The sequence below is a fragment of the Ixodes scapularis genome, unplaced genomic scaffold, assembly GCF_016920785.2.
Source record: "Ixodes scapularis isolate PalLabHiFi unplaced genomic scaffold, ASM1692078v2 PGA_scaffold13__105_contigs__length_92229423, whole genome shotgun sequence".
Lineage (NCBI taxonomy): Eukaryota > Metazoa > Arthropoda > Arachnida > Ixodida > Ixodidae > Ixodes > Ixodes scapularis.
In genome coordinates, this window is record NW_024609839.1 from 50,848,529 (window position 1) to 50,869,200 (window position 20,672).

The 20,672-nt window shown below is 45.3% G+C and overlaps 1 protein-coding gene across 1 annotated transcript; it reads left to right on the forward strand.

The window, feature by feature from the left end:
• Positions 1–157: 157 nt before the first annotated feature.
• LOC120842309 (monocarboxylate transporter 2) lies at positions 158–18,298 on the forward strand. The gene is made up of 3 exons (XM_040213370.2): positions 158–194; positions 15,866–16,924; positions 17,828–18,298. The coding sequence occupies exons 1-3, from the start codon at positions 158–160 to the stop codon at positions 18,025–18,027; spliced, it is 1,296 nt and encodes a 431-aa protein (XP_040069304.1). The 3' UTR covers positions 18,028–18,298.
• Positions 18,299–20,672: the final 2,374 nt, after the last annotated feature.

Below are 20,672 nucleotides of genomic sequence, written 5' to 3' on the forward strand. Positions count from 1 at the left end.
GGCTGGTGCTAGTTAATCGAATGATCCCCCTGCCTGTCGTGCACGTATACGCTGTATCCCAGTCCACGGTGGCAGAAGAGAGGTTACTGAACGGCATTGCCTCGCCACGGGGCAAGTGTTGCCAAGGTTCGCTCGCATTTCTGACAAGCGCCGCGAGATGGCGCAGCATGTAAGGGGCTGTCCAGAGGACGAAGGTGAGGCTTGAACACACTGGGGTGGAATGCAAGACGGCGGGAAAAAAAGACCGAGACATCGCGACCTTCTGCGATTGGTCGACTCCATGCCGCTGACCAATCGCAGCAGGCGGCGATGTCCCGGTTCATTCTTCCCGCTCTGGTCTCGCCGTCTTGCTTATGCCCGTGTCCCACTAGAGCGACAGACAGAGACAAACGACAGCGACAAGCCTCAAACCCATGCAGCATGCTCGGGATGGTACCTTTGGCAGGCGTTTAGTCGTTCGGTGCTCGCGAAGTAAGCACGAGCGATTGCAAGCCTGCCGAAGATACCCTCGCGTGCATAATGCTCGTGTTTGAGCATAGCCTCCTTTACTCTACAAAGCCTCTCAAATCCCGAAAGACTGGTTTGAGGCTTGTCGTTGTCTTTTGTTTCTGTATGTGGCTCTAGTGGGACGCGGGTATTAGCACCCGTGGTGGCAGAAAACGAGACAGTTACTTTATGTTGTTATTTTTTTACCTATTCATTTATAGCTAGGGAAGGAAATCTTTTTGAGCTCGCACCGTGCAAAGGGAAAACCAACATCTGCTTCGCTGCCCTCGCTCAACGCAGCAGGGGCGCAGGTTCCACTATTTCTCCACGGGGCGAGGTGCCGTCGGTGCCGAGAAGCGCTCGGATTGCAGTTTTTCAGAAAGCTGTAAAATACAGCGCGTGCCTTCTGTCACACTCCAGTTTTCTTATTTAGTGTTTCTCGATGATGCTGAGCAAGTTTCCAAATTAAACCATGTCCTTAAACTCAATATTAAAAAAAAAGATTAATTATGTGAAAATAATTAACTTAATTATGCCAAACTTTAATAATTTTCCTTAATAGGCCCTTGGCCTCAGACCAAAACAACACAAGCCTTTGTTTTCTTCTTTTTTTTTGGTAGGATGCTTTATTTGCAATATCGAATTTGTCCACCTTTCGTGAAACACCAGGCTATCACACAGATGTGGACTGAACCCACTCTGCTGTCAGAAATCTTTGAAACATCTGTTGGCTTGCACTTCGACCTCCTTGATACACATCGTCGTCGTCGTGCGTGATTCGTCTTCACAGTGTTTTCACCTTCTCAAATATTGTACTCTGAGCACGTGGACCGAAAGCTTGCGCTGCAGAACCCAGGAATCCAGGGATCCTGTGTTCGATCCCCACCCCTGCCCGTTTCGATCTGGATGAGCATGGGGTCTTTAAAGGGGTACGGAAACGAAAATTTAAATATTCAAATTTCGTTCGGAAATGAGTCAAGCATGACGGATAATAACCGTAAATGATAATCGCGCGTTTGTCTTTTGAACGACTGGCTATATTTTTCGTTCCATATGGTGCACTCGAGCAAGCGCTCGAAGAGAAGCGAACGGAGAGCGCGATGCGTCATGGGATATCCGGCGCAAACAAAAACAGAAAGAAAGGATTCCCCGCATTCGTGACGTAGCAAGGCTGGCGTGGTTATGAGCTTTGCCGTTGGTGGCGTTGGCAGCGTTTTGGTCAACGCGTTAGAACCGAGCAGCTCGAGCTACCCGTGGGGTGACGAGCGTGTGGCTGGCCCAAGAGGGAGCCTCCATGTGCTCGCACATGAAGGCACCCTAGCCCAAAGAGCACGTAGCTTCCACAACACTGTCAGCCTAGGGCTGAACGGGGTGGGGAAAGCAACTTTTGTTCAAATTTGGAGCGACGAGATAATCTTCTAAGGGGAGAATGGCTGTGTCCGGTTGCACGAACGAGAGTCCGAGAAAGAGGGGAGTCCTTCCTTTCTGTCTTCTTCGACCGTTTGGTACAATGCGCGATTTGTGAGTTGAGGAGGAAAGCTGAGAAGGAAAATGTTGAAATGCCAAAGAGTGGCGCTGCTCCGAAGGAATCTGTTACTTACTACAGTGTACTAAAATACTTAGGTAGTGTTAGGACCGGAGCGGCTCGCGATAGTTCGTGGCGGCGCTGTAGTGGAGTTATCCGAAAAAAAATCGCGCAGCCCGCCTTTTTTTTTCACTTTGAGCAGTGCACGTGTCGGTATGACGATTTTATATACTCCGTTTCACCTTATGTTGTACCGCAGCGAAGGCTAGAAGCACGAGCTCATAGCGGTGGCAGCTGCCCTTGATGCACGAGAGCTTGTGCCGCCGAAATGTGCCCTATAGAGCAAGGAGCTCGCGCTTGTAGGCTTTCCTGCGGTACGACACAAGGTGAAACAGTATAGTTCCGCGTGTTTTTCACTTCGAGCGGTGCGCGTGTCGGGACCACGATTTCCTAGTTCCGTGTGTTCGATCGTAATATGCTTTGAATCTTGTGTTCTGATTTTGCGGATGGTGAAGTATTCACACGAGGGAGAAATCCCCGGGATTTCTCCCTCGTGTGAATACCCCTGAAGCGTGTTTCCCATGCAGCGGTTTTGGCCCTAGAGCGGCGCGATTTCTGCCGTCGCGGCGTTCTGGCCAGCACCAGCGGTTGAGCGGCACGAGCGCCGCGACGGCAGAAATCGCGCCGCTCCAGGGCCAAAATCGCTGCATGTGAAACCCGCTTGAGGGTAGTGCCAAAATGCCGTCGGCGAAACAGCGACAGAACTCTTGCTCTGCACCATGGTTTCAAAACGGGCCTCATCCGAGTGAAAGGAGTGAAAACGGCGTCCCTTTTCGGTGTTCCAAAGGACAGAGCCAAAAGAGATCTTTGTGAGGAGAATCTCCAGCGATCGGACAAGCGTCTTGAAGAAACAAGCGCTGTTTGCATGCGAGCTGCACTTCGAGCCCGCTTCATCCTTCCAGACTTCGTCCATATCATCGGCGGAAAGGAAGTGGGGATCCCTCGTGGACACCCAGCGCTTACGCCAGACGCGGTACCCACTCTGCGGCCAAGTGTACCCCAGGACTTGAGTGATGACCTCTCCGGAGGACGAGAGGAAAGGAAGCGGAAGGCAAGTTCACCAGAGCCCATCGTTGCAAAGCGTTCGGGGCTCGTTTGGGAAACTGACCCGTTGTCACCAGTGGTAAATAGCGAAGCTCCTGCCGTGATCCCACAAGGCATCGATCGCGACGCACTAGGCTCTCTAAATGTGCCAATTCCTTACTGGGCTGTTCACATTAAAGGGGTAGTGAAACGAAATTTTAGCGCCGATCTTGTTGCATAAATATGGGCTAGGGACAGGCACCACCTCGGAAATATAAATATTGCGCTGTAAAACACTGCAGAACTAATTTTAAACATAATTAAACGATTTCAAATTCTCATCTGGTGGATGGGGGGAAGTTCTCGTGACATCACTTGTGCCAAAATAGCAGCGCCGTTCTGCGGCAATACGGCGTGCCGGCAGAATTCGCCTAGGCCTGAACGCGTTTGCAAAGCCTTGGCGGAGAAAGCCAAAGTGGCCAAAGCGTAGTTGGCCACAGTGAGCTCGTTCTCGTTGCGGCTCTTTGCACGACACGGCCCGAGCATGCTTCTGGCACGGCCGGTGTTAGTTGCTGCGAGTCGCGAGCTGCAAGCCGACGTTAAAAAGGATATGTTTGAACTACGAGGGTGTCAGCAAGAGCCACGCAAATGCCAAATACCTGTTCACACTCGGAGCGGACACGCGCGTTTGATCGAAGTGCTGGATTCGCTCTGTTAGACCGCGTTTCGGTAAGCGCTTCTGGACCGATCTTTTACGATTGCAACTCGATACTGACATGACACTCGGCAAAGAAAGGTTAGACCGACATCGCGTAGCTCCCACGAACTGCTATAGCTCGACACTGACGTAGCGTCGAGTCAGAATAAAAATGGCATACTAATAACAGAGTGTACATACCGACTTGCCAAGGTAATCCGTATGGCGTTTATTTGAGCTCTACATCACACAAAACAAGGAGATAGAATCAATGAGAGTCCCTTTTCGACGACAGCGTTCGTCACCGCTGTCTCGGAAAACAAGGAGATCGAGATGACAAGGAGAAAATATTGACCTCTGAAATTTAGTTCAGGGATCAAACTACTCATCCGGTAAGGGTCCACAAGGGTCGCGCGGGCATATTCCATTCAGCAGGCCAGCCAGTCATGGACAGACGGTCTTGGCCAAGGACCGCCGGAGCAACGGTGCGCCGAGTCGATGTTGCTGCTAGGCCTACTATATTCTGCCGAGCTCGCTCGGTCGGCAGAATCGTGGCTGTTGTAGCTCTTCTCGTGTGTTTGTGGATCCTGCGTTCTTGATCGTCGTGGTCTGTTTTAAGTACTCCTTCCTTTTTTCTTGCTGGTTGACGTCGGGACGCACGAGAAGAGCACGAAGAAAAATAAATGTCCGTTGGTGGCCGATACCAAGTAACTGAGCGACGCTGTCGGCCTTGTTGATTTGATCGTAAAAAGTGCGTAAGACAGCTTCGGAACTGTCGTAGGATTCTGTCGTAACCTGCGCAAAGGTTACGACAATTTCGTTTCGAGAGCACGGGTTTTCTCTCAAATTTGTCGTACGCACTTTTTTCGTCGTGAATTCGCTTTGAGAATCCGGCCTCAGAGCTGGTTTTGTCAGTGCTGCCGTGGTTGCCGACTTGCCGTGGTCCCGTGGTGCAGCGTGCGTGCAACCCTTGCACATCTCAAACGGCCACGTTGTCACAGGTCGTAAATCGTCGACGCGCCACCAAGTGGCAACGCTCGTAACCACAACATTCACGCCGTAGCCTTTCCCGACTGGCACAAGTGACGTCACGAATGCGCCCAATATCCCAAGACGCAACGCGCTCTCCGATGGCCGATTTTTGAGCGCGCGCCCAATCGGGCCCATCAGGGTGAAAAATATAGCCATCCGTTCAAAATACAAACGCGCGATTATGATTTATGAATATGATTGATCATATTGAACCTATTTCTGACCATAATAGGTGTATTTCGAGTTTCGCTTCAGTATCCCTTTAAGTTTAGCAACTTCGACGGTGTGGCTTATTTGGAGACTGCTCTTGAGCCGAAGTCAAACAAGAGCAGCATCGAAAGGGCGGTGTTCATTTGTTTCGACAACTTACCAGATGTGGTATGCCAAGTATACCTTCAGGGCCATGAATGCGCTGCGCATTGTAACCATGTATGCAACCCACATTGTAATCATGTATTTCAATGCCGTGCTGTAAGCTATTACAACTTTTTCCTTGCCTGATCCACGTGTGTTCATGTTTTCTGCTCAAAATGATGTGAAATAGTTGCTTGTTTTCTTTGAATCTTATAAAGCATTACTTGTTCAGCCCACGTTGTCTCAGTTTTTGGACTCAAGTTCAATGTTAAAACGCGTGATAAAAATTGTCACGACTTATAAGCCATTTCTTACAAGTGAACGTCGGGTGGTCCTCGGATGGTCGTGGCAGCCATGAAGAAATAAAATATTCTCACCCTTTGCGACCGTCGCTTGGGCTGTTCGTCCCATAAATGAACTCAAGAATGAGTGACAAGTGAAGCGAGATGATTAAGGTCAAGAAAATGAGACGGGCTGAAAAGAAGACGGAGAAGTTAACCTGGGGTATTAAAAACATACTAAAGCAATCTCGGACTTTAGTATGTGCCGTTCGTTCCATTATAAAATAAGATAGGGAAGAAAAAAAAACTGCTTTTGAGTTTTAGATATCCCTTTCAAATATCAAATGTTCGGCCTTTGCGACTCAAGGAAATAGGCATTTCATTTAAAATGCTCACCATTCGACAAGCAGAAAGTCGCAGCTAATTCTAAAGCGCGAAACACATGTACGACCATAGCCTCCGTATAGAGGAGGCTATGGTACGACGAAACCTTCCGATCCGACGTGAGGACTGCCGGAATGACCTTGGGGGGAGAGGGTTTTCGTAGCATCGGAGAGCGTTGAAAACCCTCGCCTCCGACCGTCGTATTGCGCGGTCGGACGTCGGATCGGACGGTTTCGTCGTACATGTGTTTCGCGCTTAAGCTGAAACAACTTGCAGTCCGCTTCTTTAAATATATATATATATATATATATATATATATATATATATATATATTATAGTACACTGTACTGCTACGTCACGACAACGTAGCAAGTTCCCCAACGTTGCTAGATTACCTCCCAAATAGGCTCCGCATGCATCCACCAGGTGCACTTTGAAAGATCGTTTGTTTAGCTTTAAAATTAGTTTTCTTGTGCTTTTCAACGGAAGACTGGTGTTTTTGAGGTTAGGGTGCAACATGCAACACATTCAAGCTAGAAAATGAGCGCTGGAATTTCGTTTCCCTACCCATTTAAAGGGATACTACAATGAAAATTCGGCGCTTATTTTATAGCCTATATGTGTTCAAAGGAGCAGTATCACATCAAACACACCAATATCTTGTTACAAAAAGTCACGAAAAGGAATTTTAAAACGAATTAAACAATTAGCTTAGAGACCTGGTGGATGTCGCTAACGCCTCGCTTGTAATGCCCGTCTAGGAACCTTGACAGCTAGTGACGGTGAGTGTCTCGCCTCCGGCCACGACGAGAGAAGAGGGGAAGGAAAAACTCCCGTCTTCCCGAGAATCCCTTTTGAGTGTTCCAGAAGTAGCTATTGTCTCCCCACAAGATTATAGAAGATTAACCCGTCACTCAAAATTCGTACAAAAGCAGCCGCTTCGGTGGCTGGAACGACTAGGCCATCCCCTCGACGGTAGCTTCGCCGTAGCTTTGCTCGTCTCGAGACGACCTACGTCACGATTGCGTCGGATGTCACGTGCTCTAAGCTGGGCCTTCTCCGGGCAATCGCTAGAGTGGGCCGCTTATAACAAAAAATACAGCCACCAGGCTCAAAATACAAACGTGCGATTGTCATTTACGGATATTGTGGATCATATTCAACCTATTTTTGAACACAACCGATATATTTCAAATTTCGTTGAAGTATCGCTTGGACGCAAGCTATTTGACGGGCTTATTGAAAAGCATCCAAAAAGTTTCAGTACCGACAACAGCTTAGAAACGTCCTTGCAATATTCGTCGCCCTACTCCGTTTGTTGTTCGTTTTGTAGTACAATAAAAAGAAAAGAAAAGAGAATGATGTGAAACCAGATTTTCGCCAACTTTATTTCCGTCCTACAAGGTTAAAAATATGCAAAAGTCTGCATGTTATCACTAAAAATCGCTACTGATGGCATCGCTTAAGACTAGCAAGCGGCGAAAAATGAAATGACCGTTTCTGAGGTGGAGCTGGGTGGAGTACATGAGATTGTCTCACCAGATATTTCAAAATTAACATCTCTTCAGGGTTGCCACTGGTGGTTACTTTTCGCCAAATTGGCTACTTTTGGGGGCGCTTGGCTACCGAAAATTACGTTTGGCGATTTGACGAATTTTTGGCTACTTTCGGCGGCCTGTTGCGGCTATCAGCAGTATCGGACCGACACGTTTCCGGGCCAAAACTTGCTCGTTCTGCAAGCTGTGTTCATGTATCTTTCACTGCTGGAAACGGGCAAGTTGACTGAAAGAATAAAGAAACACTGAGAGCATTTACCTGGACGACCTGGACTCTGCACAAGCTGACCTCGAGGCAGCATCGCAGAATTTTCAGAACGGCTTGCTACGAGAGGATTGCTTTCCCAGGAGCAACTTTGCATTCGACAACGATGCTTTTAGTTCTTAGAGAAATTGGCGAGTCAACTGCAAACGCACATTCCTAACGCAACATTTGCACTCTGCAGACTTCAAGCAATCAGCCCGGACATTGTAATGGGGCCCAATGCTTGCCGGAAAGTTTCCAGCTTGTCTTCTCACCTTTTCAGCACCTCTAGGAATCAGCTGGAAGCGGATATCCGACTACTGTCGTCTGCATTTGCCACGAACAAGACGAGCTCTGCGTTAATCTGTTGGTACCAGGCACTGATTTTCAGGGATGCTGCCGCAATATGCCCTTCCCCATACACTCTCAGGAAAAAAGGGTGTAAAAGGGTGTATTGTTACACCCTTTGCCCCATATAATACACCCCAAAACTTCAGTTAGACGTACAGTGCCCTACAGTCGAACAGACGGCTCCAGATTTTACGAGGGGCTTGATAGCCGTGTGTTACAACTTATTAAAATAGCTAATGTACGTTTTACTGACTACAAAAAAAAAATCGGGGTTTTCTTGACTCTACACTAAAAACTCGGTGTTCTCCTTATGTGGTCTTTGATACGTACTTTAGCTATTTATAAAAGTTATATCGCACCGTTATCAAGCCCCTCGTAAAATATGGGGGCCGTCTATTCGACTATAGGGCTCAGTTAGAGTGACCACCCGTCCCGCGACTCGCGGGACTGTCCCGCATTGAGGGCTTGTGTCCCGCGTCCCGCAAGAAATTCCCAAATCTTTAAAATGTCCCGCATTTCATACTGTAGTAAAATTCACTCTGCAACTTATGGCGCTGCCGAACAATAAGGCACGGGGAAGCCCGGAGGTCGCTCGTAATCGTGTGAATCGCAATGGCACACCATTTTCTATCCAAGCATTGCTGGAAGCGACCATCGTTTTTGAAGGAGAACCGACGCGCATGCTCAGTTTAGTTATTTATTTATTTATTTATTTATTACAATACCCTCAGGGCCAAAAGGCATTACAGAGGGAGTGGGGCAACCAAAAAATGAAAAAAAAGGGTACAAAAAGAGAGCAAACCCAGCCGAGAATAAACATCAACAGCTGGAAACACAGCACTCTGGTCAAAAAATAAACAAAAGGACAATCACGACAAAAGGTGAGCAGATAAGGTTTTTTTAAATAAATCAATTGAAGGTATATTAACAAACGAAGCGGGAAGGTGGTTCCACTCAAGAGATGTTTTTGGAATAAACGCGTTCAAAAAGGCTGATGTGTTACAATGAGGGACACCAACTTTGAATGGATGATCAAAACGCGGAGAAATCAATGGGGGCTCAAGGAATAGTTTATCTTTCAATGACGTGTTAGAATGATAGATCTTGTAAAAGAGGCACAAGCGCGATATTTTGCGACGTAAAGAGAGGGAGGGTAGGGATAGACTGAGTTTCATGGAGGAAACGCTTGCTGTACGATGATAGTTAGAAAGTATGAAACGAACTCCGCGATTTTGCATGGCTTCCAGGTTAGTTATAAGTGTCGAGTGACCGGGATCCCAGATTGCAGCAGCGTATTCTAATTTTGACCGGACCAGGGAGTTATAAAGCAGTAATTTCAAAGAAACGGGGGCCAGTGTAAAATTTCTTTTTAGAAAACCGAGCATAGAGTTAGCGTTAGCAATAATGTGGTCAATGTGGGTTTTCCATGACATGTTATAGGTAATATGGACACCCAGGTATTTGTAACAGGTCACAGACTGAAGTTGAGTGTTACAAATTGAGAGAGGTGGAAGAACCGTGTGACGACGAGAAACTCTCATAGACTTGCACTTGTTAATGTTAAGGGACATCTGCCACAATTCACACCATTGGGATACAGCACACAAATCATTTTGGAGGAGGAGTGAATCGGATTCATTAGTAACCTCATGATATATCACACAGTCGTCGGCAAATAAGCTTATAGAAGAGGATACACACGTAGGTAAGTCGTTAATGTAAATAAGAAACAATAAGGGCCCCAGAACGGACCCTTGGGGGACACCGGAAGTGACTGGACTTAGAGAAGAGTTAGCATCATTAGTATACACAAACTGAGAACGATTAGTAAGAAAACATTCAATCCAAGACAAAATATTAGGATCAACATGCAAGTGACTGAGCTTGAAAAGTAAAAGTTTGTGAGAGACTTTATCGAATGCCTTACAGAAATCTAGAAAGACGCAATCAACCTGGGAACCACGGTCGAGGATGGAAAGTAGGTCATTAGTGAAAGTGATAAGCTGGGTTTCGCAGGACAGTGATTTGCGAAAACCGTGTTGTGATGCAGTAAAAAAAGAATTTGAATCAAGAAAGTTAGCAAGATGTGAGTAAATTACGTGCTCTAAAATTTTGCAGGGAGTACTGATAAGGGAAATGGGTCGATAATTGGAAGGGTTATGTTTACTGCCTGATTTGTGAAGCGGAATCACCTTCCCAATTTTCCAGTCGTCTGGTAAAACGCCAAGGTTAACAGATTGTTGAAATATTTTGCAAAGAAAAATGGAAATGTAATTTTTAGTTCTCTTAAGAAATTTCGGTGTGATATTGTCAACGCCACAGGAGGAAGATGGTTTTAAATCATCAATAAGTTTTATAATTCCGTCATAGTCAAAAGCAAGTGGATCCATTTGAAAAAAACCATATCTCGGGAAAGTACCAGGGTAAACAGGAACAACATCACTAGCGAATTCTTTGACAAAATATTCATTAAAAACGGAAGCACAACTTTGACTAGGAACTACCACGCCATCATCACATGTCAGCGAAAGCACTGTATTTTTAGACCCGCTATACATATTCCAAAATTGTGCCACTCCCCTTGGTGGCAAAATATTCTAAGAAAGATTGCTTGCCAAAAGTTTCAATATAAAATATTTTAATTATTTTTAAATCGCTCTGTCAGTGCAAAAGGGTTGCGGTGGATCTTTGTTTTTGTGAAGACACCTACACAAGGCAAAAAGCCTGCAACTCGCAACGGTCGAAAAATAACACAATGTTAAAACTTTGTGCATGACTATGTTGATAAAAGTAAGCGTTGACAGGAAACAATAGCCCGAAAGAGATTTAATGTTTCTTATTTTTATCAGATACATTGAGTTCTGCTATAGTCGATTTTTATGCTTTCAACTTCGACACCTTTAATAACACATTTGCCATAAGATATATATTACTTTTAGTAAAAATTAATTGAGCTTAATTGCTGCAATACGATTAGCAGGTTATAAACAGCACATGATGTTAAATGTATTAACAAAGCCTCGGTTTGTGGTGTGTGTGTGTTAAAAAATTTCCTCTAAACCTCCCCCCCCCCCCCCCCCCCCCCCCCGTGTCCTGCATTTCGCTAGCAGGAAGGTGGTCACCCTAGGCTCAGTACATCGAAATGAAGTTTTGGGGTGTATTATATGGGACAAAGGGTGTAACGATACACCCTTTTTTCTTGAGAGTGTAGTAATCGCAGGTGCCGACAAGATTCTGACGCTTCCAGTCTCAAATGCCGAAGCAGAGAGTATTCTCCCACGTAGCGCTGACCAAAACTGAACTTTGCAATAAGATAAAGCTTGACCTTCCGAGGTTCATCCAAAAAATAAAGTTTGGCCTCTGACTGCAGCAGAAAACATAATCTAGATACATGGTCCCAAAATGAGTTGCTGGGCGAGTTGGATAGACATCTTGACTTAAACAGCGCAAAAACGTTACGTAAGGAAGAGACAACAGGAAGGAAAGAGCGCTGACTCACAACTGAGGTTTTAATAATGATGTAGTGAAAGAGAAGGAAGGTGTCAAGGGGTCACCGACAACTTTGTAGATCACATCTGAATATTTGTACGTAGATATATTCACTTGGGTTACTTAGAATTGCAAATTGTCATTCCGTTAATATGGCCCTTAGAAAGAGGTTAATAATTATAACCTTCTTTAATTTAATAATATTACTGCACTTGACACCTTCCTTCTCTTTCACTACATCATTATTAAAACCTCAGTTGTGAGTCAGCGCTCTTTCCTTCCTGTTGTCTCTTCCTTACGTAACGTTTTTGCGCTGTTTAAGTCAAGATACATGGTCCCAGATGAAGTGCTCCAGAAAATTACTGCAAACTATTCTGGCGCCAACAGCATCTACTGGAACTTCACTATAGTGTTTGATATTAGTATAAAACGTTCTAAAAATTTATGCAATTTACGACCGAATACGACCGGCACGTGTGTGCAGTAAACTCAAGACTGCAATGCAAGCACGCGCAATGCCAAGCTTCTTCGCACTACGAAAATTAAAACACAACCGCGTGGATATAGCACGTGCACTATACTCATAGTGAGGAAAACAGAAGCGCCCCTAGCGAGCTTCTTACCGCGATTAGGTGAAGGAGCTGTCCCCCACCAGGTGTGGACTCTGCGCATGCGCCCCGCCAATAGCAGGGCCACCGTAGCGACGTTACGCCAGGAAAGTTTTAGAACTCATATACCCGATAATGAAACGATGATTGCGCAAAGATGCCGGCGGAGTATCGTGTATCGTAACCACAGTTATCGGAACGGTCTACTAAAACTCCCTAATCTCTGGTGCGTTTAGCGTCCAGTCCCTTTTCATGGCAAATGCCTCCAGGCGGTGCTCCAGTCCTTGACGTCTCAGAGCCCTTTATACTGGGAGAGTTGTGCACTCTTTTGAAGATGCCGACACCAGCAACCACAGCTGGTACTAAGGCAACCAGGAGGTGGCACCTTGCCTCCGCCATTTTGTGTTTTCGAATTTCGAACCCACTCTGGATTAGGCACGCAAGGTATGCTGCGACCCATCATTGTAATAAAAGTGTTTATCGCTAATGTAAGTGTTTTTGGCGCTGCACACGTAGTCAGAATCTCAAACTTACTTATCTGCTACGATGTCTTAAAATTATATGAACCTAACCTGATTCCTTTTTTTAAGTGAATTTTTAATACCTTGAATACTAAGTCTCGAAAATTGCCACCGGAAAAATTCAGTGCCGTGACGGGCGCCATCTAGGAGAGGCGCTGCGTACCCTTGCACTCAATCACCATATTAATTTTTGTTTGAGGAAGCTAGTTTTGTTCAAAACCAAACGGAATAATGCTTATTTTTAAGTTATGTTTTGAAGATCAATGAAGGATGGCCAGTGCTTGAATATGTGCCCAATTGCAGGTATGTATAATACATGTCAGAGTATAAGAAATTGTGTTTATAAAACAACGGCTAACCGCGCATTTGGACTAGCGCACAAAAGTAGAGCGGCCAAAAGCAAAATCCTTCATTTTGTGTTATTGTAAAGTGCGCTTGTTTTAGCGGGCGACAGGCTCCACCCATCGGCCAAACCCTCCCAGTATATAAGGCTCTGTGACGTCCCAAAGAACTTGCGGTTCATAAAAAGAATGAACAAAGCCCACCTTAACACCGCTGCTTGAAATGTCGATGAAACCTTTAACCGGCATTTCTCCAGGTGAACGCCAAAAGAACAAAGAAGTGCTAGGTCTGTTAAAATGTTTCGAATATTCCCGGAAACCAACTTCCCTCCTCCAAGACTTTAAATCGTACAACCAAAGGCCTATGTTAAATCTCCAACTTTGTTATTCGTGTAGCATTTGTGCTTTCTAGCACTGGTAACATAAACAAGCTCGACAGGCTTGCAAAGACGAAGCGATCTGAAGTCGCTTGGGACGCAAGCGGCAGTTCATGTTTATAAACAGAAAAAGGGTCTATACCGCGACGCACCGGAAGTAGTTCCGAAGTAGCAACAGATGACGTCACAATTAAGAGCGGGTGTGCAATGCTATCGGATGTCGCGATCCTGGCGGTTGGTTCTAGAAGTTCTGACAAAAAAAAAGAAAAGACGAGTAAACAAGAGTGTAGCTGTCGTCGCATTGTCCCAACCTGTGGCTGTTGAAGCTTCCATGGGTCACCAAACTCGGGAGCGATCTACAGCAGAATCATAGCTTCCTTAATTCTAGAAAGCCCGTCAATTCCACGACGGAGCCACTGAGCGCGCGGTCGCCGGAAAAAGGCGAGGAGCAGCGCCGAACGGTTATCCATATGGTAGCGCAAAGCCACTTCTGGGGTATCCCTTCAGCCAGTGCAAACAATACGCGCGGCGGCTTCTCCGCGAAACAAAACAACAAACCGCAACGGAAAAAAAGGGGGAAAAAAAAAAAAAAAAAAAAAAAAAGCTTCCGGCGCGTGGAGAAACGGGAGAGAAGCGGAATAGGAGGGAGGTCGACCCAAAACGTTATCCTTTCCTGAGAAAACCGAAATGAAAAGGCGCGTGTGCGTGTTTCCGGATTTTACCGCTGGAGCATTGTTTGGCGCTGCACGAGAGAGCCCCTGCGCGCGCCCCCTTCTCTGATCTCCTTTCCGTTTTACAGCGGCTACGTTCTTTCGTGATTTGACAGGCTTTTTTAGAATAAAGAAGGCTATGGCAGGGAACCAGGCGTCTGTCGTATTCACATCTGCTGCTGTGCTACCGCCAAGATCGCAGCAGGCAACGGTGGGATAGAATAACTGTAAATGCGATAGGACATATCTTTGACGTTATCAGGTGGAAATCAAGAGTGCAAAAACACGCCAGTTGAAGACGCGTTCCGGATACCATACTAGAACAGAGGAACTTGGCTCTCTACATTCAAGTGCACCAATTCAGATGGGTCGTATTTTTGTCCGTACCATCTACAGAAAATACTGTAGGAATATTTCATTATACTAGTGTTATGGTGAATGGTTATTGCTCGGCTGGGCGTACCGCAGTCTAAAGTAAATGACCTTAAACGCTGCTGTGAGAATGCCGACGCTTTTCAGGCCGGAGCGGTGTCCTGTGCACACCGCCCCGCCCCGGTTCAATTACACATATTTGTCTCTTACAATATTGACGCGTGTAAGAAGCTGCCACACTACAAGTAATATTGACTCTTATCGGCTCGGCCATTCTCATGAAGAGCCTATGGCCTTGTTCGGTGATGTATGTTGTTTTTTACTTGCACTGTTTGAGCACACTGATGTTTAGATTCTGTCTCGTGTTCCCACAGTATAAATAAATAAAACAAAGCCCTTCCAGTGTTACGAACAGGTATTTCACAACCTCTGCATTATGTCTGCAAAAATATCAGTCTTGGGTAGCAACGCGTTACTAGTAACGCGTTACTGTAATTTCGTTACTTTTTTGGTAACTTGTATCTGTGACGAGTTACTTTTTTTCTAAATGTTACTGTGACTGTAGTTCTATTACTTTTTCTGAGGTAACGATGAAAGTAACGACGTTACTTTTGTCGTTACTTTCCAGTGTTTTATAAATAATATATCACTGAACGAGTACCAATTTATATATTCCTCGCACTTTTCAAATCGTCTATTCCGACATTTCGAGTGTCAAGTTGGCCTTGCACAAACTTGTGAATACCTTCGTTCTCACGAGTCACGACCCAAATATAGCCACCTGTAGATTTCATGAAAAAAAAAATCTAGTTATCTTTACGCATGCGCTTGTACTTTGTGACTGAACACTTACATCTTAGTGTCTTGAAGCACTATCTATGTTGTGTTTTTTTTTCTTTTTTTTTTTGTGCAAACGTTTTTTAATCGGGTGAATCAACCGTGAAATAACAATACACGTGGAGGGCACTGCGCATGTTTCATATTTTGATTTGCGCCGCTACTCTGGCGTGTAAATTTTCAAACACTAATTTCGAGAAGCAACTTCTGCTAAGTTACAATATGAAGTAAAAAGCGCACTTTTTAATTTCATGCAAAAAAACTTGGTGAGGAGCGTTTTCAGTTTTTCCTAATTTTTTTGTGTTATAGAAAAGTAACTGAAAAGTAACGTCGTTACTTTTTAAAAGTAACTGTAACTGTAACGGATTACTTTTTTGTTGCGGTAACTGTAACGGTAACTTCTCTACTTTTTTTCTGAAAGTAACTAACTGTAACGAATTACTTTTTAAAAGTAACTTACCCAAGACTGAAAAATATACACTTTTCTTTAACTTTTGGACGGCGAAAGGTGTTTTTTTTTTTTTTAAATGAAACTATATCAACAAGTTTAATATGTAGAATAATTAAGCAACAATAAACAACTAGTTTCGTGTATTTTTTTTTCTTTTTTTTTTCAGGAACAAGCATTGGTTTGCTGGCACTTTGCAGCGTCGTAATAAACCAGCATTTCCTCAAGTTCCGCGCCATGGCCTCCGGAATCAGCAATGCCGGTTTCACAATTGGCGGACTCATATTTCCGCCCTTAGTACAAGAGCTCTTCGACAGATTCGGAGTCAGAGGCATGTTCTTGCTGTGCGGGGCGCTCATGCTCAACTCAACGGCCGGCGCTTTCTTGCAACGCTCTCCTCCTTTACCCATCCTGCAGACTGTGAAGGACAAGAGCGAGACATTGCGCAACCACCAAGAGACGGAAAAAATGCTTCAGCCCTGTCCTCCAGAAGTTAAGCTGAGTTCATCCGACGTTCAAGAGCAGAGCCAGAATGGTGAACCAGGGGTCAAAGAAGAAACCATAATCGCCCAGAAAGTGTCGCGAAACATCAGTCGCACGAATGATCCAGAATGCAAGCTAATCCCAGCCGATCAAGACGACGAAGATATCAGCTGTCGCGTCATGGTAAAAAGTGAACTGGTGTCTTCGAAGAAAGAGCTCAAAATACAGGCCGTCGGCATTAGAAATTCGCAGTCTTTTTCACTAAAGCCCAAGAGGAAACATTTGCTGTCGTTTCTGATTCTGCCCAGGTTTTACCTGATTGCCTTTTCCTTGTCCCAGATCCTCAACAACATGACCACTTTCATGACGGTCATCGTGGACTTTGCTCTGGACAGGGACGTTTCCAAGTGGCACGCTGTTCTCCTCGTCTCGTATTACACCATAATGGACCTGGTGGCCAGACTGGGGTCTGGCTGGATAACGGACAAGGGATACTTGAAGAGGAGTACCATGATGGCCGTCCACCTGACGATGTGGGGAGTATCCTTATACCTGATGCCGGTCTGCAGGCCTTACTACTGTCAAGCGCTGCTCTCTATGGTGTGCGGATGGTGCAACGGTTCGACGCTCATCCTTATCGCCGTGTTCTTTGTGGAACTTGTGGGCATCGAAAAGTTGGGTGTGTGTTTTGGGATTGCCACGTTCCTGGCTGGACTGCTGGGACTCCTCAGACCTACGCTCATAGGCACGTCACCTTTTAATATTCCCTCTCTTTATTTTTATATGTTTCTCAGCACATGCACGCGCGTCTCAATGTGAACTGACAGTTCCGTATCAAACGCTGGAATATGTTGGTGCGGCGCGACGCTTAAAAGTTTCTGAATTACTTGGGATGACCAACTAAGCACTTAGTCACCTAGAGAGTAACGTACAACATAAACGTGTACGAAAGTATACGTGTTGTTTTCCATAAGTTGCTTACAACGTTTGTAAAATTCGTTCGATCCTTTTTTCTTCTTTTTTCGTGACGACAATAATTCTTTTTTTGCAGGGTTTCGCATCGAATCCCAGGGTGTGTTTATTGCCCGCTTAATTTAGCGGGAAAATTTCTCCGCTCTATTTAGAGGAATCATAGTGTCACGTGACATTGTGATGTCATAGTGACGTAACAAGCCACCACAATTTCAGCTTTGTTTAACAAAAAAATGGTGTCACCTGATGCCATGACGTAACGCGATGTCATGTCACCAGGTCATGTGATTTTATCCGACTTTATCGTGTGACGTGACGTCATAGTTTTACGTCAACATTCAGAGAGTACTTCATATCTTGCTGTTCTTATTGCAAACGACAAGAACAGCATATCTTGCTGTTCTTGTTGCTTGTTGGACACAGCAAGGAACCGCCAGTTTCTTTGGTTGATAATCGATATATCATAGAGTTTTCGTGCGACTCCATAAACTAGTATTTCAACAAAATGGCTGATTGGGCTAGTTGGTTCATGATCATTCAGACGAAAACGCTTCAAAGAAACGGAAACAAGGGATACAAGACAGCACAGAGGAGCCTAAGGCTCTGCCACAATGTTTAGCTTGAAACCAAAGGAAATTACTTTTCGTTTCCAACCTCCCTGACTCTGTTTGTGCAGGTTACTACAGAGACAGCCATGGCGACTACGAAGGACTGTTTACCCTGCTGGGAGGACTCACATTGGCAATGGCCATACTTTGGTATTGGGTTCTCGCAAGGGAAAGGTGCGAGGTGCTGAAGAAAGCCAAACGTTCCAAGACTCGGCATCTGCCTCAAGCCGACATCACCGCCTCAGACGACAAAGGACAGCGGTTATAGCAGACGATTTCCGCCATTAGCTACATTCCATATTAGGCCATAGGGTGACAATACCCTCTGGTAACCAATTTTCAGCCACTACCAAACAGAACTTTGTCGAAATGAGATCAGTGTCTGCCAAACCGCGATACGGCCTTAGGGCGCCGCCATCTTGCTTCTGGGTGTGTGCAGATCGCCTGATAGTCAAGCCTTGCTGGATGGATGAATGTTAACGGCTGTACCCCTTATAACGGGCGGCCTTGCGCCACTTTGCCTAAAGAATACACTGAAAACATACGAATTGCCATGGGTGACGGAGTGGCGGCCAAACAAAACATATTTTTTATCCATGGTGGCCTTGCTAGCTTTTGAAGCCTGGTCGCTTGCAAAGTCTATGGGATGGAGAGATAAGATTTTTCAGAAAGGAGAAAGGGGCTATACGATCCCGGGACACTAGTCATCTGTAAGCGGTTTGTGGAACTAAGCAAATGCAAACCACGCTTTTTAAGAGAGAACATGAAAACGAGAAAGAGCAAGTCGGTGAAAGAGAACGTCGAACGAGGTAAACATTTTGGTACGGTATGCATCCAGCGGAGGCTGCGGATGACAAGAACAACAGGTAAACATATTGACTGTGTGCCTTCTCGCGTGTCATTTTATTTTAATAAAAAATAAAATAGGTAGTGAACAACCACGAAGTGTTGTCTATAGAGTTACTAAGTAAGTATACGCCTAAAGCACTGCCACTTCAGTCCCCGATTTTCTTGGTGGCGCCGCCATTTTGGTGCTTTGTGCAAAGCGGGCGCAGTTGATCGATCGTTGCGTTTAAAAAGTATTCGACTGTTTTAACATCTCTGGAGGACGGAAAAGCATTTCCTGCAATTTTATATACAAGATAACTGGCAACAATAATTTGAAGCACTAAGATGGCGGAGGTATCGTTACTCAGAAGCACAGCCCAAATATATTTTGCCGAATTACCCAAGCATCAAGGAGGATGCTGGGAACGTATAGGTACGCGCGATGCATGTGCTCGCCTTATAAGTAAATAATAAAAAGAAGGCGTTGATGAACCCGCGTGCAAAGTGCCATTTGTTTTTAGGTTGTTGCTTAACGCGTGCTCCTTGGTGTTTGGGTAATCGGACTAAAGGTCTGTTCCTCGAAGAGTTTGAACGTGCCCACGAGAAATCTATAGGAAAGCCTCACGTCGGCCACTGTTAAAAGCGCAAATGACAAGAAGAGCGCGCGAGTGTAAGGGCACTCGGGAAGAGCGAGTGCCTTGAGCAACGTCGTCGCACGCAAATTTGACACCGTGAAGTCAAAACCTTGAAAGTTAGGCAAAAGTGTAAGGCAACCACATACATACACGTACGCGAACAACGTAAAAACCAGCTCAAAAATTAACAAAACTACTCTGAGACGACAGGCGAGCTAAAACAACGGGAGCAAAAAGACAAAACGCAAATAGGATGCCGAGCGCCCAAAGAAGGCTCGGGTTATAGTTCTACTGCCTACTTTGGGAGTGACTGCAAAAACAAATTAAAAAACAAATTTCAGAACTTATTTCTCAATGTAAAAATTTATAAAGAAAATCCAAAGAAACTGCCCTTTGAATCATTAGGTTGCCACGTCAACCATTTGGTACAACTACACAGCACGTAGTCGTCGTCAAATCACATAGAAAAAAAAAACGCGTGGCAATTCAATACTTAGCATTGTTTCATTATCTCGTAATGACTGCAAATTTTTAACCGCGGGAAGCCTATGTATTTTTAATGAACAATGCTCCTCAAACATAGGGCCGCCACTCGGTTGTCCAAATATTGAGCTGTTGCCGGCTACTCAACGCTAAATTGGACATCGCAGCAGCTGAAGCGTCTTCCCTGGGGCTGGGTTATGATCGGGGAGTTAAAACTTCACCGCGATGTTCGACAGACAGGCTCAAGAATAGCACAAAAAGTGCCAAAAAACGAACCATATTCTTGCGACGTTACCGAAGTAGCACAAAGTGCGTTGTGGAAGGAGGGCCGACGCGGGTCCCACGTCGGTTTTGCAAGTCTGGCCCAAGTGGGGCCCACTTAAGCGGCCCAAGTGGACTGCATCGGGAGACCCACAGGGAGCCTATTGGACAGCCCAGTCCCCTCGTAGGAACCTGGGTCTACCTAGGTAGCCCACAATGACAATCCTCGTTGGGCCCTCAGGGGGCCTAGGAAGGCAGCTCACATAAGGTCCCCCGGGAACGAAATCCCGTTCGTGGTTATTTCGTCATTCCCCAACAATGTGAGGTATTGCAGTGCATCCCAAATTGAGCATGCCTCAGTTTCCCCGTGTGACTATACTGGAAATATGATTACCAGCTTGATACATTTTGATAGATCGATGAAACATATTGAACAAGACCATCGAAAACTGTACATTTCAATTGTACCAATTGAAGCAGAAAACTGTGCATGTTTCCGTATAACATCCTGGTGGACTATCGCAAACTTGAGCCGGCTACAGACACCGAAGTTTAGAGCAGATGACGACATTCTGATAAGCATGTAATAGCTAGTAATAAAGTGTGCAAACTTAGAACTTCTCTCACGCCTAAAATTACAATGCTCGGTAATGTCGTGTCGAATTAGGTCGATCTTTTACGTTGAATCTTCAGGACGTGCACTAAA

Bases quoted from the DNA above. Each gene is read 5' to 3' on its own strand.
- LOC120842309 (XM_040213370.2), top strand. From the start codon at position 158: ATGGCGCAGCATGTAAGGGGCTGTCCAGAGGACGAAG. The intron at 195-15,865 runs GTGAGGCTTGAA...TTTTTTTTTCAG, and splicing joins GGGCTGTCCAGAGGACGAAG to GAACAAGCATTGGTTTGCTG. The intron at 16,925-17,827 runs GCACGTCACCTT...CTGTTTGTGCAG, and splicing joins CCTCAGACCTACGCTCATAG to GTTACTACAGAGACAGCCAT.